Source organism: Phyllostomus hastatus, unplaced genomic scaffold (genome assembly GCF_019186645.2).
Source record: "Phyllostomus hastatus isolate PE091 unplaced genomic scaffold, TTU_PhHast_1.1 phas_contig_5, whole genome shotgun sequence".
Lineage (NCBI taxonomy): Eukaryota > Metazoa > Chordata > Mammalia > Chiroptera > Phyllostomidae > Phyllostomus > Phyllostomus hastatus.
Window position 1 is genome coordinate 4467055 of NW_025333897.1, and position 13283 is coordinate 4480337.

Consider the following 13283-nt stretch of genomic DNA (forward strand, 5'->3'; position numbering starts at 1 on the left):
AAGCTCACGATGCCCGGATCACAGTGGCCCTCTTCAAGGCTCCTTGCTGAAAAGAAATTGAGCATGCAAATGTTCTTTTATCATAATCACCACGTATCTACAAAGTAATTCATAAAAGTGCTGGAAATATATTGGAATTCAATATTGTTTTAGCCCAAATCAATATTAATAATTGTTTGCATTTTTAAAGTGCACTTTGCAATTGAAAAATGCACAAAGATCAACCAGTAGTTGCTAACACATCAAATTTTCCTATTAAAGGCATAGTCCCTTAACTTTAAAATGTTTCTCATACAACAGAGGATGGCGCTGATCCATGAAAATGGTTGTTTATTATTTACGTGCACGACATTAGAATTTGCTTCCATTATGCATGAGCTGAAAGGCCAGTAGCTTTTATTTTAAGTTCTTGATTTTTAAAAAAATTAAATGTTCTATTTTAAGATAACTTTTGATTCACATATGGTTGTAAGAAATAACACAGAGGAATCCTGCGACCCCTGACCCCACTCCCCTCCGTAGCAACAGGCCACACGACTGTAGCGCAGTGTCACCGTGAAGACACTGGCACCCAGAGTCAGGATTGAGCACATTTTCACCCCTGTGAGGATTCCTCATGTTGTCCTTTTAAATTCTTTAAAAATTAATGCTCTTTAAATGACAAAGGTGACTATAAATTCAGTGGGATCCCCCTCATTAGCCCTGTTTAGATTTTTGCCTGGAAATGATTTCTATCAATAAGTGAGGCACTGTCCCAGCTGGGCTCAGTGTGAGTGGTCACCTCAGTGCCGGGGTGTGGGGGGACTCACCTCAGCCAGGCAGGCCTCGGGAGCACGGCGTTGTGGATTGGAAAGAACCTGAGGAGGCAGTTTCCAGTTCGACACTTGTGTCAGGGGCCTTTGCTCCCTCCACAAGGACAAAGTCGTCTCAAAGGGAGATGGCGGGGCAGCTCTGGTCCACAGGGGCCCAGCAGCAGCCCCAATTTGTGGCCAGGGTGTGGGTGAGGGACGTTCTCATCAGAGGGCCACCTGCTCTGCCTGAAAGTGGCCTCATGCAGATGAAGTCAACCAGGTGGCTTTTGTTCTCCAACACATTTGTCTCACACTGGGGTTACAAGGAACTTGGGAACTCACCCACAATGGATATTTTGGCTGCAGACTGATTACAAGATTCATTTATTTTACTCCAAGGAAAATAAAATCTTGAGGGTCTCACAGGTTATTGGAGGAGCAGCTAGGCCTAGAACCTGAATCACTCACTCCCCACTCTTAGTCCGTGTCCATGCCATGAATGACATCCTGCTGCCTGACCCGCCTTCCTGGGGCCACAAACTCAGCTCCCTAAGTCCTGGTCATGTTTCACGTGGTCATGAACTTGACCACTCTGGTCCTCCTCAGCTCCTGGGCCCACACCCAGTCACCTGTGGGGTGAGTGAAACTAATAAGTAGAGAGTGATTTCTGCTAGGTATCAACCTTGTGTTTGCTTTCATGGATTTGTTTTATTGTGGTAAATGCATATGTAAAATGTTCCATTTTAACCATTTTTAAGTCCATAGGCATTGAGTACACTCACATTGTTGTGCAACCGCCACCACCATCTGTCACCACCATCCATCTCCACGATTTCCCCACCTTCCCCAGCGGAATCTCTACGCTTGTTAATTAGTGACCCCCTCCCCCGGCCTTTGGTAACCACTGCTCTACTTTGTGTCTCTGAGTTCCGCCACTTGGAACCACACAGTATTGGTCCCCCTGTGACTGGCTTGTTTGACAGCACGGTGTCCTCAAGCCACACTCATGCTGGTCCAATTGACTTTCGATCGACATAGTCAAACTGTGCTTTTGTTCAGGAATTCTCTAATATGATACTATATATTTGGAGATAATCCATTTTCTGACATCTAAATGTCTTGTGTATTCACACATATATTACATGTGTTAAGGGGCATGGAGATAGAGTGAGTCAACATTTACCTCTCCCGGGGTATGAATTAGTCCTCAAGCCCCACGAGCTGACGTCTGGCTGGTCCAGGAGGGTTCGGAAGTGCCGCCCTGGCGGGACCTGTCACTGTGTGGGAGCTGTCAGGCTCCGTCAGGCTCCTGATGGAGCCCCCTTCCCTGCCTCTTCTTCTCTCATGAGTTTGGGCTACACTTCGGACCTGATGCTAACCCAGACCTGGCCAAAGCAAACCCACAGCTCCCTGAAACATAAATGACCTTTCTAAAAGTCCGGGTTCATGGACTGCCTCTCGGCACATGGACACCTCCCTCCGTTCGCCGCCGTTCAGCTGCCTCAGGGGCCACTGATCCCCTTGCTGTGCCAGGCACTGCACAGCAGCACTGGGACCACGAAAGTGGGCAGAGGCCCCAGCCCTGCTCCTAAGGCTCTGAGAGCCTGGAGCAGGCCTATGAGTGCTCGCCACTCTGTGGGGGAAGGGCTGTAAGTGAGGGGCACACACGCATTTTGGGTACTGAACCCCCTTCCAGACTCTGCCATGGTGGGAGTGGGAAGGGTCTTGGCTTCTCCACTTGCCCCATTGGCATAAAATGCCCTGAAAATAGGGGAAGTACTGGACAGAGGTGGCATTTATGGTGTGGTTCTACTCCTAACAGCTGTCAAGGGCCTCGCAGTCTGTGGCGCCTGGGCCAGGCTCTCCGGAGCCCCTTGCCACAGCTGTGTGTTTGCAGGCTTCCCCCCAGCATCTCTGTGTGAGCGCCTGCGGGAAGCTGGGTGGCGGCGTTCCTAGTGGAGCCAGTAGGGCAAGGCTTTGAGGCTGTCGGAGCCTGATTTACGCACCTCAGCCTCTGCCTTAGCACTCTCTTCTCCCCACTGCACGGAGCGTGGGGCATTAAAGGGAATATCCGCGTTGTAACAGAGAGGTGGATAGCGGAGAATTGCCTGCCCCAAGAGTGGGGTGCAGCCTTAAGGGCCTGGAAAGACAGGGCTGGGCCCTGGGTATTTCAGGACCCAGGTCAGCGCTCCCCTGCTAGAGCCGTTCCGGACCGCAGCCCCGCCCCGCAGCCGCGCCCCACAACCCCGCCCCGCAGCCCCCTGGCAGCAGCCTTCCGTCACCTCGCAGAGCATTGCAACTTTGTGCCTGTGTGGGAAACCTGGAGGGGCTCGTCCCCGAATGCGGTGCCGCCGCCGCTGCCATTAGAGCGGTTTCAATTAGCTGCAGGATTTTAATGATCTGAAATCAAGGAGAACCCCATCTCAGAAGTAAAGCAGGAGCCGCACACACGGAAGAACTTGTCTAACACAGATGGAGGTGGTGTTCTCGGGGTACTGGGCTGTGTGCTCCGTTTCAACACGGGGCAAACGAGTTCCCCAGGCAAGGAGGCTGCGGAGGGAAGCGGTGGTCAGCCCCAGCGCCGCCCCAGCGGGGGCCCCGCTGCCGCCAGGGCTAACGCTCCGTGCCGGTGCCGGATTCAAGGTGAAGGCAGTGCCTGGCTCCATTCTCCTCAAGTTGCCATAGCAGCCTCTCTCTCTCTCTCTCTCTCTCTCTCTCTCTCTCTCTCTCTCTCTCTCTCTCAATGAGCAGCTTCTCCTGGAGCCCTCAGCCGGGAGGGAGGGACGTCATTGTTTGCTCCTGCCCCTGGGAGGAGGAGACTGACCAGACAGAGAACTTTCCCAGGCGGGTCTGCACACCAAGTGGGTGCACCCATAAGCACGTGCCCCGACGCCTCCTGCTGCCTCCCCTGGGGAGTGGGATGGGTCCCCACAGCTGGAAGGGGCCCTCTGGGTGGCTGGGGAACATCCAGGCCTTGGAGCAGCCTCAGCCCAGCATGTCCTTGGAGCCGTCCGTCCGTGCGTGCGCCTGCCAGCCTGTCACCACTGGAGGTGCGTGTGTTTTGGCTGAATTCCCAAGTCCTTGCTTGTGCCCTGAAGTGAATTTTCCAAAGAGACACATTTGAAAATCAGATCAATGAGGAAATGGGAGGAATCCTTAGCCCTGTCGTGTGTCCCAGGAGGTGTTTACAAGATTAATTGGATTTTTTTTCTTACAGTAAAAATTGGTGACGCCGTTCAGGTCTCAGAGAGAAAAGCCACCGGGAGGACTAGGAATTGTGATAAGGGCAGGACCCTCTGGAAACTCAGTGGGCTGTTTAATTTTCTTGCTGTACCCCACCCCACACTGCTCCTGTTATTCGAGTTTCCTGGTCTGTGGGTCTCGGAAGGGAGGCAGGGAGATGGAGGAGGGTGTCCTGTTTGTCATTGGAACAGAGGGGGATGCAGTGCGCAGTGAGGATGCTCCAGTCCCAGGTTGGAGCAGAGGCCTGTGACTGTTTATGGGGCCCTGGGCAGTCTGGGCCTGCCTGGGACCGTTCCCAGCATGCACCACCCAGGCAGCAGCTGGGCTCCCAGGAGAAGGAGGTAAACAGCCTTTGGACCAGCATCTCCCTGTTGCCTTGAAAATAACCCGTGACTTTGGAGACAAGGGCCCTCAGGGGAACAATAGATCAGTTGCATACTCTCTGCAGTGTCTGGTGGTGTATTGATGACCGCCCACCAACCCCCCATTAAAGAAAGGAGATTCTTACAGACTCTGTGCCGTTGGCCCCCTCCTGGGGCACCCAGACCCAGCCAAACGCCAACCAGGTACCCAGAAGGGGAGACGTGCTAACCTTTTGATTCCTGTTTGCATGGAGCAGGGAGCTAGCTGGCTAGATGGTCTCCAGCAAGAGCACTGACAGGAGGGTGTGAGGCTTTGGGGCTGGGCAGAGGAATCCTCAGTTCCCACCCCCTGGGTGTGCAGAACATGCTTGTGCTCCCCCAGGGCCAACACAGGGAAGGGGCCCCAAAGCTGCTCATGAAATGCCCTGATGTCAGAGGTCCTCCAGGATCAGATTGGCCCCCTGGCCTGGGGTCAGGTTCCGGAGGCCTGTGTAGCTGCAGAGTGTGTCTGACCCCACAGCCCCCAGGATCAGGGCTCCATGGCACTCTCCTTATAGCTAGGGTCTTGCTGTGGACCGTCAGTAGTGTGGGCGTGCAGGTGCTCACCAGTGCACACTCAGGCGTGTATGAACATATGTGGTAGTGCATGTTGCCTGTGTCCTGTCCCCATTGCATCATTGTGTGTAATGTCATCCCCCTCTTTCAACTCTGGGAATCCCAAGGGGTTAAGCCAACTGCTGGGTGGGGGCAGAGTGCGGGTGGGAGAGAATAGCTCCACCTCCCCCATCAGTGGCTCATACTCCCCCGGGAACTCAGGGCTGGCCCGGTGGGCCCTGCGTGCAGTGCCAGGGGACCACATGGCAGTGAGCATGCTGTGGGCAGCACTGAGAAAGACCTTGTCCTTCAATAAGGACAAGGCCTGAGGCCTGCACTGGCCCCCAGGACAGCTCCATCCAGGGAAGCCCCAAAGGGGGAGGCCATGACCCCACATGAAGGGTATCAGAGTCTGAGTCATGGGGGATGAGGACATGGGGCTGCCCATTTTCACCCACTGAAAGACCAGGGCAGGGGGTCCCCGGTGATGGTGGGAAGCAGCAGTCTTTCTCTGAGGTGGGGGCTGTTGCAGTGAGGTTGGGGCAAGCCTGAACCCCCAGAGCCAGCTCCAGAACAGAGCTGAGCCTAGCTCAGCACTACCTCCCCAGCGTAGAAGCTGGGGGGGTCATGGGAACCACCTGTGCAGCACAGCCCAGAGAGAGCCGAATGCAGGCATGTTCCTCGTGCATAGAGGCCTGGGGCAGGCTAATTAGAGTTAACTGAGTGAAAAAATAATTACAGAGCCTGCAGAGGGGAGAAACCAAAACCTGCAATTTAGTGCTCCTCAGCCCCAGAGCCTTCCTGAGCACCGTCCAGTCCTTGGGATTTGTGGTCCAGGCAGGGGAGAGGGGCTTCTGTTATTACCACCTCCTGCCTCACGCCCCGCAGGCTGGACTCAGAGGGACCGTAGCTGGGACTCCCTGCCCCAGTGCCTGGGTGCCAGGTCAGGCACCGGTTCCCTCTGCTTGAGGAGACCCTAACAGAGAAACACCCCTGTGCTAAGCAGACATCTCTCCTCTGGCCTGTGGCCCCTCCAGCCCCCACCTGTGTCTCAGAGGCCGCTGGGAGCTGCCCACTTGGCTCAGCCTCCCTCAGGCACTGCCCTGTTTCAGGATGGGTGAAGCCAAGGCTCCTTGGGTGGAAAGAGGGTGGTGTGTGCCCTGACTGTGTGGCTCAGTGAGCGGTGTGTCATACCGCAAACCAAAGTGTCGCTGGTTCAGATCCTGGTCAGGGCACACACCTGGGTTTTGGCTGGGTGCCCAGTTGGGAACATGCAGGAGCAACCAAACAATGTTTCTCTCCCTCTCTTTCTCCCTCCCTTCCCCTCTCTCCAAAAATAAATAACTAAAACCTTTAAAAGGGAAAAAAGAACGAAGGTGGTGTCCTGGGCCCAGGCGGGTAAGAACTGGAGAAAGCGGGGGCACAGAATGACCCTTTTCCAAAGGGGCAGTCCTGGGGCCCCTGCCCACCCGGTGCAGCCTCCCATGCGGGCTCTGCTGCAGCACCCGGGCTGCCCACTGCAGGAACTCACATCCTTCCTGTAGGCAAAGGGCCTTGGGTTGCCCCATTTTGACCCATAGCCTGGCCCAGCTGGGGTCACAGGTTGATACTGGGGCCCTGGGGATTCCTTCCCCTTCAGGAGGGGCCCAGGTAAGGGGCGAGTTGCCTGCAGGCCATGCGTCTGCAGTGGCCCATCTGCAGGAATGTGAGGGCTGTTGGCAGCGACCTCTGAGCCTGGGATGGGTCAGACTCGGGTCCGGTTGCCCTGCTTCAGCCCCAGGCCCGAGGGCCTTGAGATCGGGGACAACCACGATCTGGTCAGAGCTTCAGCTCCCATTAGTGTGGCTATGTCCACAATCCCACCAGCCCATCCACCCATCCGTCAGGGGGCACAGCTCTGGGTGCTGTGGAGCAATGGCTGGGCGAGGGCGTCCGTCCGTCCCTGACATCCTCTGGGCCTGGGAGGCTCCTTCTCAAAGCCTCCTGCTCTGTGGACACCCTTGTCCTGAGCATCTCAGAGACGGGCCAGGACCGAGGGAGATCCGAGGACTTCTTGTCTGCCAGGCCAGTTGCAAGGGAAAAGGACCCAGATTCCTGCCTGTACCTGGAACCCACTGTGGGGTACCTGCATACCTGTCTAGAGGCTCAGAGTATGGACAGTGCAGGTGGGTGGCCACTGTCCCTGGCTCTGGGCTTCAGGGCCTTACTCTGGGCCCCCTCAGGCAGAGACCAGGATGTGCCTCTCACCACAGTTTTTCTGAGGGTGCCAATACAGGAGACCCTGAAGTAAATCTGGTGTCCCAGCCACAGGTGGTGAGCGGACTTCCCTCAGCCTTCCTGGGCTTGAAAAGGTGGAAGGGACACACCTGAGTAAGCTGGAGGGCTGAGGGCCCTAGGGAGCGCACTTGGTCACCAGCAGTGGCTGGGGCCTCCACCCGCCCGGGAGGCCCTGTGCCTCGGTGATGGACCGTCTTTCTCCCCCTCTGCCCTGTAGACCGTGGCCTGATGGACACCTGGTGTAGACAATGAGGGAAGGACTCGCTTCCCACACCCAAGAGGTGACCCCGGAGCAAGGCTCGGATGACCCTACGTGCTGGAACAATGCAGCTGGCCTGCATGTTTTCATCCATCCTGCTGTTCGGGGCCGCAGGCCTCCTCCTCTTCATCAGCCTGCAGGACTCCACGGAGCTCACCCCCCGGCAGGTGCCAGGTGAGTCCTTGAATTTGGCCCTGCCGCCTGCTTGCCCTCTAAGGCTGCCCTGGTGCCAAATCTGTGCTGAGACCCCTGGCAGGAAAAAAGGAGGGGTCCTGGCCTCTTCCTGGGGGGGATCAGCCTCCATGTGGGAACACTGTCTGATGTCAGACTGCTAGCCTTAGGGCTGTGGCCTCTGACCTCTGGCCTCTTGGCCTCTAGCCCCCACACTCCTTTTGGGAATGATGGCCAGGCTGCCCATCTCTCAGCTGGTTGTTGCCTTTGGTGAAACTCAGATTTAAAGAGGATTCTGTCGTCTCTCAGGGCCTCTTCCACATGGTCTGAGGGACATCAGAGGGTGAATAATTTCACCTTGAACCCATGCCCAACCATGGGGACCACTTGAATCCAGCCCCTCCAGCCTGGGCAGATGGGTTAGGGGGACCTCCTGGCTTTTTGAGGATGAGACTGCTCCTGCTGGCGCCCTACCTGCTGCCTCCTATCCCACCTGTCCCTAGTGGCCTGCTGGAGGGGCAAACCTCCTTGACTGGTGGAGGTCTGCTGGGGCCAGGGGCGATGGCAGTGAGGGGAGAGCAGGACAGATGGTTCTGGAGCCTTTGACAGATAGGATGTGGACAGGGAGCTTGGGCAAGGTGCCTGCTGGTGGGACGCATCTCCTGCCTCAGAGAACACAGCAGGGTCAGAGGGCAGCAGGCACGGGGCCAAGGCCGGAGTCGCTCTGCTTTGGAGTGAGAGGGAAACGCCATTGCCTGGCCCAGAGCACCTGTACCTCTCAGCAGTGGTCCCTGGGGCCTTGTTAGGGGGAGATCCATGAAGACACCCAGGTACACTGTGCTCTGGGACACGGACAATATGAAGGAGGTCTGGGGGCTAGGGGCTCAGTCAGAGGGTTTCTGCACCATCTCTGCCAGCTGGACATAGCACAGGAGGACGGAGCTGGCCTGGGGGCACCTGGCCCTCAGGGGCTGGGGGACACGGGGTGCTCAGGCAGGCAGTCTCCTCCCAGTTCCCCTCAGTGCTGGCTGGCGCTCACTCTCAGGGTAGAATGTGTGCCGGCAGCCAATAGGGGGAAAGGCAGAAGGAAGCACGAGGAGACCAGGGTCAGGGCCCCCGGCTTGACATCTGCTCCCAGAGGCCCTGGTGTGGGAGGCCTGCGGGTTGGGTCTTTCATCACAGAGGGTCGGTGAGAGGCAGCCAAGGCCTTTGTCCCGGGAGATGGCAGCGAGTCATTGGTGCTGACTCACGCTGGGCCTGACCCTCACAGATGGTGGCTGTCACAAGTGGGTCTGGCTGTTCCCCAGCAAGGACATGTGACCAAGCTGGCTCCTCAATGGGGACTTTGCAGCTTCATGTGAGGCTAAAAACGCTGCCAGCAGAACCAGGCCCATGGGCAGCGCCATCAGGACTGACTGACAGTCGGCCCCACAGCCATGCATTGTCTATGAGGAATCAGGCTCCTGAAAAGGGGACTTGAAACACAGCTGGGGGGACCTGAAACACAGCTTGGGGGGAGTGGCACCACCACCCTTGGTGTGTGTCTTTGTGTGTGGGGCGGTGCACACGTGGGCAGAGGGGCCTCGTGGCTACTGTCTGTGTTCTCCTGTGCGACCAGCCGGGGAGAGCAGGCAGAGTGTGTCTGCGGGGCGCAGCTGGGGCAGGGCCGTGTGCCTCTCTGTGGTACACCCCAGAGGCAGGGGCCATGTCCTGGGTGGGGTTGGGTCTGGTGGCTGGGATCTCCCAGGTGAAGCAGTGAGCTGGGTGGGTGGAGGCGGATCGCAGAGGCTCGGGCTGGCAGAGTGTGAAGGATGGAAGGAAGCTGAGGCCAGCATCCCCTGCAGCCGGGCGGATGCAGGCAAGGAGCAGCTTGGGGTTTGAGCCGAGTTTCTCAGGCTGTAAATGGAGCTCGACCACCCTCGCCACGTGCTGGGTGATGGGCAACCTTGACACTCTGCGTAAATCACATCAAACAGTCATAAAACTTTAAATAATGCTTACGTTACTTTCCCTGAGCAAAGTGTTCCTGACACAGGCTGTTTGTGTTGATTTGTTACTATTCATTTATTCTTTCCCTGTACTTCTCATAGCAGCCTAATTGTGATTCGGTACCAAGAAAGCAATATCAAAGTAATTTTCCACAACATTAGTTACAATTTTCTTCTGATCTTTCAAGTGAAACAATCCCATCCTGTTGGCTTCTCTGAGCATATAAACCTTGATTACATTTATCTGTTGGAAACCAGTGCTTACAAAGTATATGTATCCAGTTGCAGAGGTGGGTGGCCCCAAGGGCCCTGGCAGAGCCTCTGGGTGGATTTCTACCTGTGGGAGATGCAGATGTAGGAGGCTGCCCCGCAAGATCAGGAAAGGCGGGGTGGCGGTGGGGGCAGGGAGAGGTGGGGCATCTACAGGGGAAACTCCACGCAGGCTGCTCTGTCTTTCCCAGGGCAGAGAGATCTCTGGGAACAGAGTCACGGGCGTCGGCCGGTGGTGGCACTGACCACGGTGGGAGGGGGAGGGTGCACAGGTGAAGATTCGGAAACACGCTTGGGAGGGCGGCTGGGAGCTGTTAGCTACTTGTGGTCCCTTGGGGTCTGGGCGTCAGAGAGATTTCTCCCATGCAGCTGCCAGGTATTAACAGCAGCTGGGTTTCTCAGGGACCAGTCAGCAAGCCTCATGTAGCTTGTGCATTAGACGCAATCCTATGGGGTTGCCAACTCTTGTAAATCAAGCTGTATTTTCAAAATGTTTGCTATATTTAAATCAAATCTTTTGAAATGTGAGTCACTGCCAGTTAACCTACCTTCATTCTAAGATTAGATTTTCTTGTATCAGAGAATTCACCTGTTCGACTTTTTATTCTTCATCATTGCCAGGCCCTGAGGCTCCAAGAACCTCATTCCTTGACCCAGGAAACTAGACTTGCCCCTCCCTAAGTGGAAGACTCAGAGAGCAGGCCAGAACCGGGAATAACAGCCCAGTGTGAGGACCCTGGGGGTGGGGGTGCAGAAGACAGGCTCCACACCCATCGCTGGGCAGCCTGAATTTTCATATGCTGGCTTTCTTTAGGAACGTTTCCTTACAGAGGGCTGGGGACAGGCAGAAGCAGATTCGAGCAGCACCATGAACCCCATGCGCCCATCACCCACACCCCCGTGCTGTCAGGCGGGCCCCTGCACATCCCTGGCCTCCTGCCTCCTTCTGTCTCGTTGGAGGCATGCACCAGATGGAATGTCCATTCACCCGTCAATATTTCAATATGCTTCTCAGTTTAAAAGACGCAAGCTCTTTTTTAAAATGTTCAACAATTTCTTAATATTATTAAATGTGCAGCCAGTGTCCAGCCTTGCTGTCTCACAAATATTATAAATACTTTTATTTCCAATTTGTTGTGTTCAGTTCCCAGGTCAGGCCAACACACTGCAGTTGGGCGGGTGAGCCTTTAAATGCCCTCCATCTGTAAGAGTCCATCTTTATTTCTCTCTTGCTGCTTTGTGGAGGAAACTAACTGGGTCACAAGTCCTGCAGCATTTCCCACAGTTGGAACTTTTGCCGATTGTGTCCGCTTGGTAGAGTTCAATATTGTCTCCTGGTCTTTGTACTCCCTGTAAGTGAATTAGCAGTTCGATCAGACACAGGCTTGGTTTTCCCTTCTTTCTCCGGCCAGGAGCCACCTGTGGTGTGAGTTTCTCCTTCAGGAGGCACACATCTGCCTGCCTGGCGTTTGCGGGGTGGTTGCCAGGATCTTTCCGTTCGTTCCCTGGGGCTGACAACGTGCTGTTTGATTTTGTCATTCCTTCTTCATTCTCTTCAGTGGGATGGATTCTGTTTTAATGGGGTGAAGCAAGTCATCGTTAGTGACCCACGAAGCTGAAGTGACCAGTGGATTGATTGGTTGACTCATTGATACATTTTTAAAAATTGACTTTATGATACAATTTTGTTGCTAGTCACACTATAAATAGGTGTGGGTTTTTTTTTAATGTTTCACTTTGGCAGAGTGAGTTTTCCAAAAGCTGGGCCACCCGTGTTTCAGTGACGAAGCTGTGCTTGTCTGAAGTTGTGGATGGTGCAGTGGCGGGGGGGTGGGGGCTGGGGCTGGGGCTGGGGCTGGGGCGCCGAGGCAGAAAGGCAGCTCTGTGACAGCAAGCGCCCCCAAGCCAGGCCGAGTGCAGACCAGGGGGCCGGGCAGCTCAGATGCTGTCTTGGCCCACAACCTGCCCCAGGGCATTCCTTCTGGGCACAAGGGCATCCAAGGGCGATAATAATAACAACCACCACCAGGCATTCACCACGTGCCAGGTCTTGTACTGAGCACTCTACACGTTTCAGTGCATATAATTTTTATGAGCCGTGATTATTCCTATTTGCAGACAAAGTGCCAAACACTCCTTAGGGTGGACACACCACCAGCATCACTACAGATGTGAGTGCACATGCTCGGGGACCCACCGCGTGACAGGTACTGTCACGAGCACTTTACACGTACTTGGCACTCATTTAATGCTTTCAGACCCATGAGTTAAGTGCTATTACACCATTTGAGTGAGAGATGAGATTCCTGGGGTAAGGGAGGTGAACAGCTGCACCCGAGGCCTCACGCTTTGGGCTTCAGAGCCACCTTCAGAGCTGGCTGCTGCCCCCCGGCACCTGCTGCCTTCCCAACCACTGCGACACTCTTATTGCCTGGTCGGGGCCCCGAGCAGAGCCTGTGGGGGAGGAGAGCGTGGGTCAAGGGCTGGAAGCACAAGAGGATGTGGCGTGGCAAGAGCTCCCTGTGCGTCCAGGGCTTGGAGTGTGACCTGTGGATGCAGACTCTGTGGCTGAAGACGCAGCCAGGCTGGGGCCCAGGGAGCCCTTGGAGCTTTGCAGGAGAGCAAACCTTTGCCACAGGGCGTGGGGAGCTTGGGAGGATGTTGAGGGGGGAGTGGCTATCAAAAAGCCCACTCTAGTGGCCACATGTTGCGGTGCTGCAGGCAGGAGCAGGGAAGAGGACAGTCACCAGGAGGAGACCAGCTGGGAGGGGCTGAGTGAGATTGGAAGAGATGGCAAGGCCTGGGATGGGAGGGGCCAAGGTGGGGTGGACGCAGGGGTCAGGTTCAGAGTTGGACCACGTGGGTGGGAGGATGAGGAGGGTGAGGAGGGCAGCCGTCTTGGTTCAGGGTAAATTCAGCTTGGGGTTTCTGGCTCTGGCAGATAGGGGTCAGGGGCACCTCTCTATGAGGCAGACAACAGACGGGGCATGGTCTGGGGGAGGGGCCTGGAGACCACACGTTCTGTTTTAAGAAGACAGCATCTGAGATGCTTGGCAGGGTGCATGGAGCTGCCCTAACACCCCTCCACCCAGGGCCCAGCCCCACAGACTTCAGAACCCGGCGAGAAGCAGGAGGCCCCGCCTCGCCTCCACCTGCGTCTTCACTCTCAGGTCCCACACCCACCCCTTCCCTCTCACACACGGAGGGCAGAGTCCTGGCTGGAGGGGTCAGGAGGGCTTCCTGGAAGAGGGCAGTTGTTTCTTGGCTGCCTCCTCCACCTCACCAGAGGGGACCGGCACTGACCCCCAGCAGAAGCATGTAGTGGGTC

At 55.8% G+C, this 13283-nt stretch overlaps 1 protein-coding gene across 1 annotated transcript in view; it reads left to right on the forward strand.

Annotated features, from left to right (window-relative positions):
• CHST8 (carbohydrate sulfotransferase 8) overlaps window positions 1-13283 on the forward strand; it is a 105842-nt gene that overhangs the window by 41235 nt on the left and 51324 nt on the right. The window contains exon 2 of the mRNA XM_045846903.1: window positions 7485-7700. Within this exon, the coding sequence (XP_045702859.1) occupies window positions 7571-7700 (130 nt within the window). The 5' untranslated portion in view covers window positions 7485-7570. The remainder of the gene's footprint in view (window positions 1-7484; window positions 7701-13283) is intronic.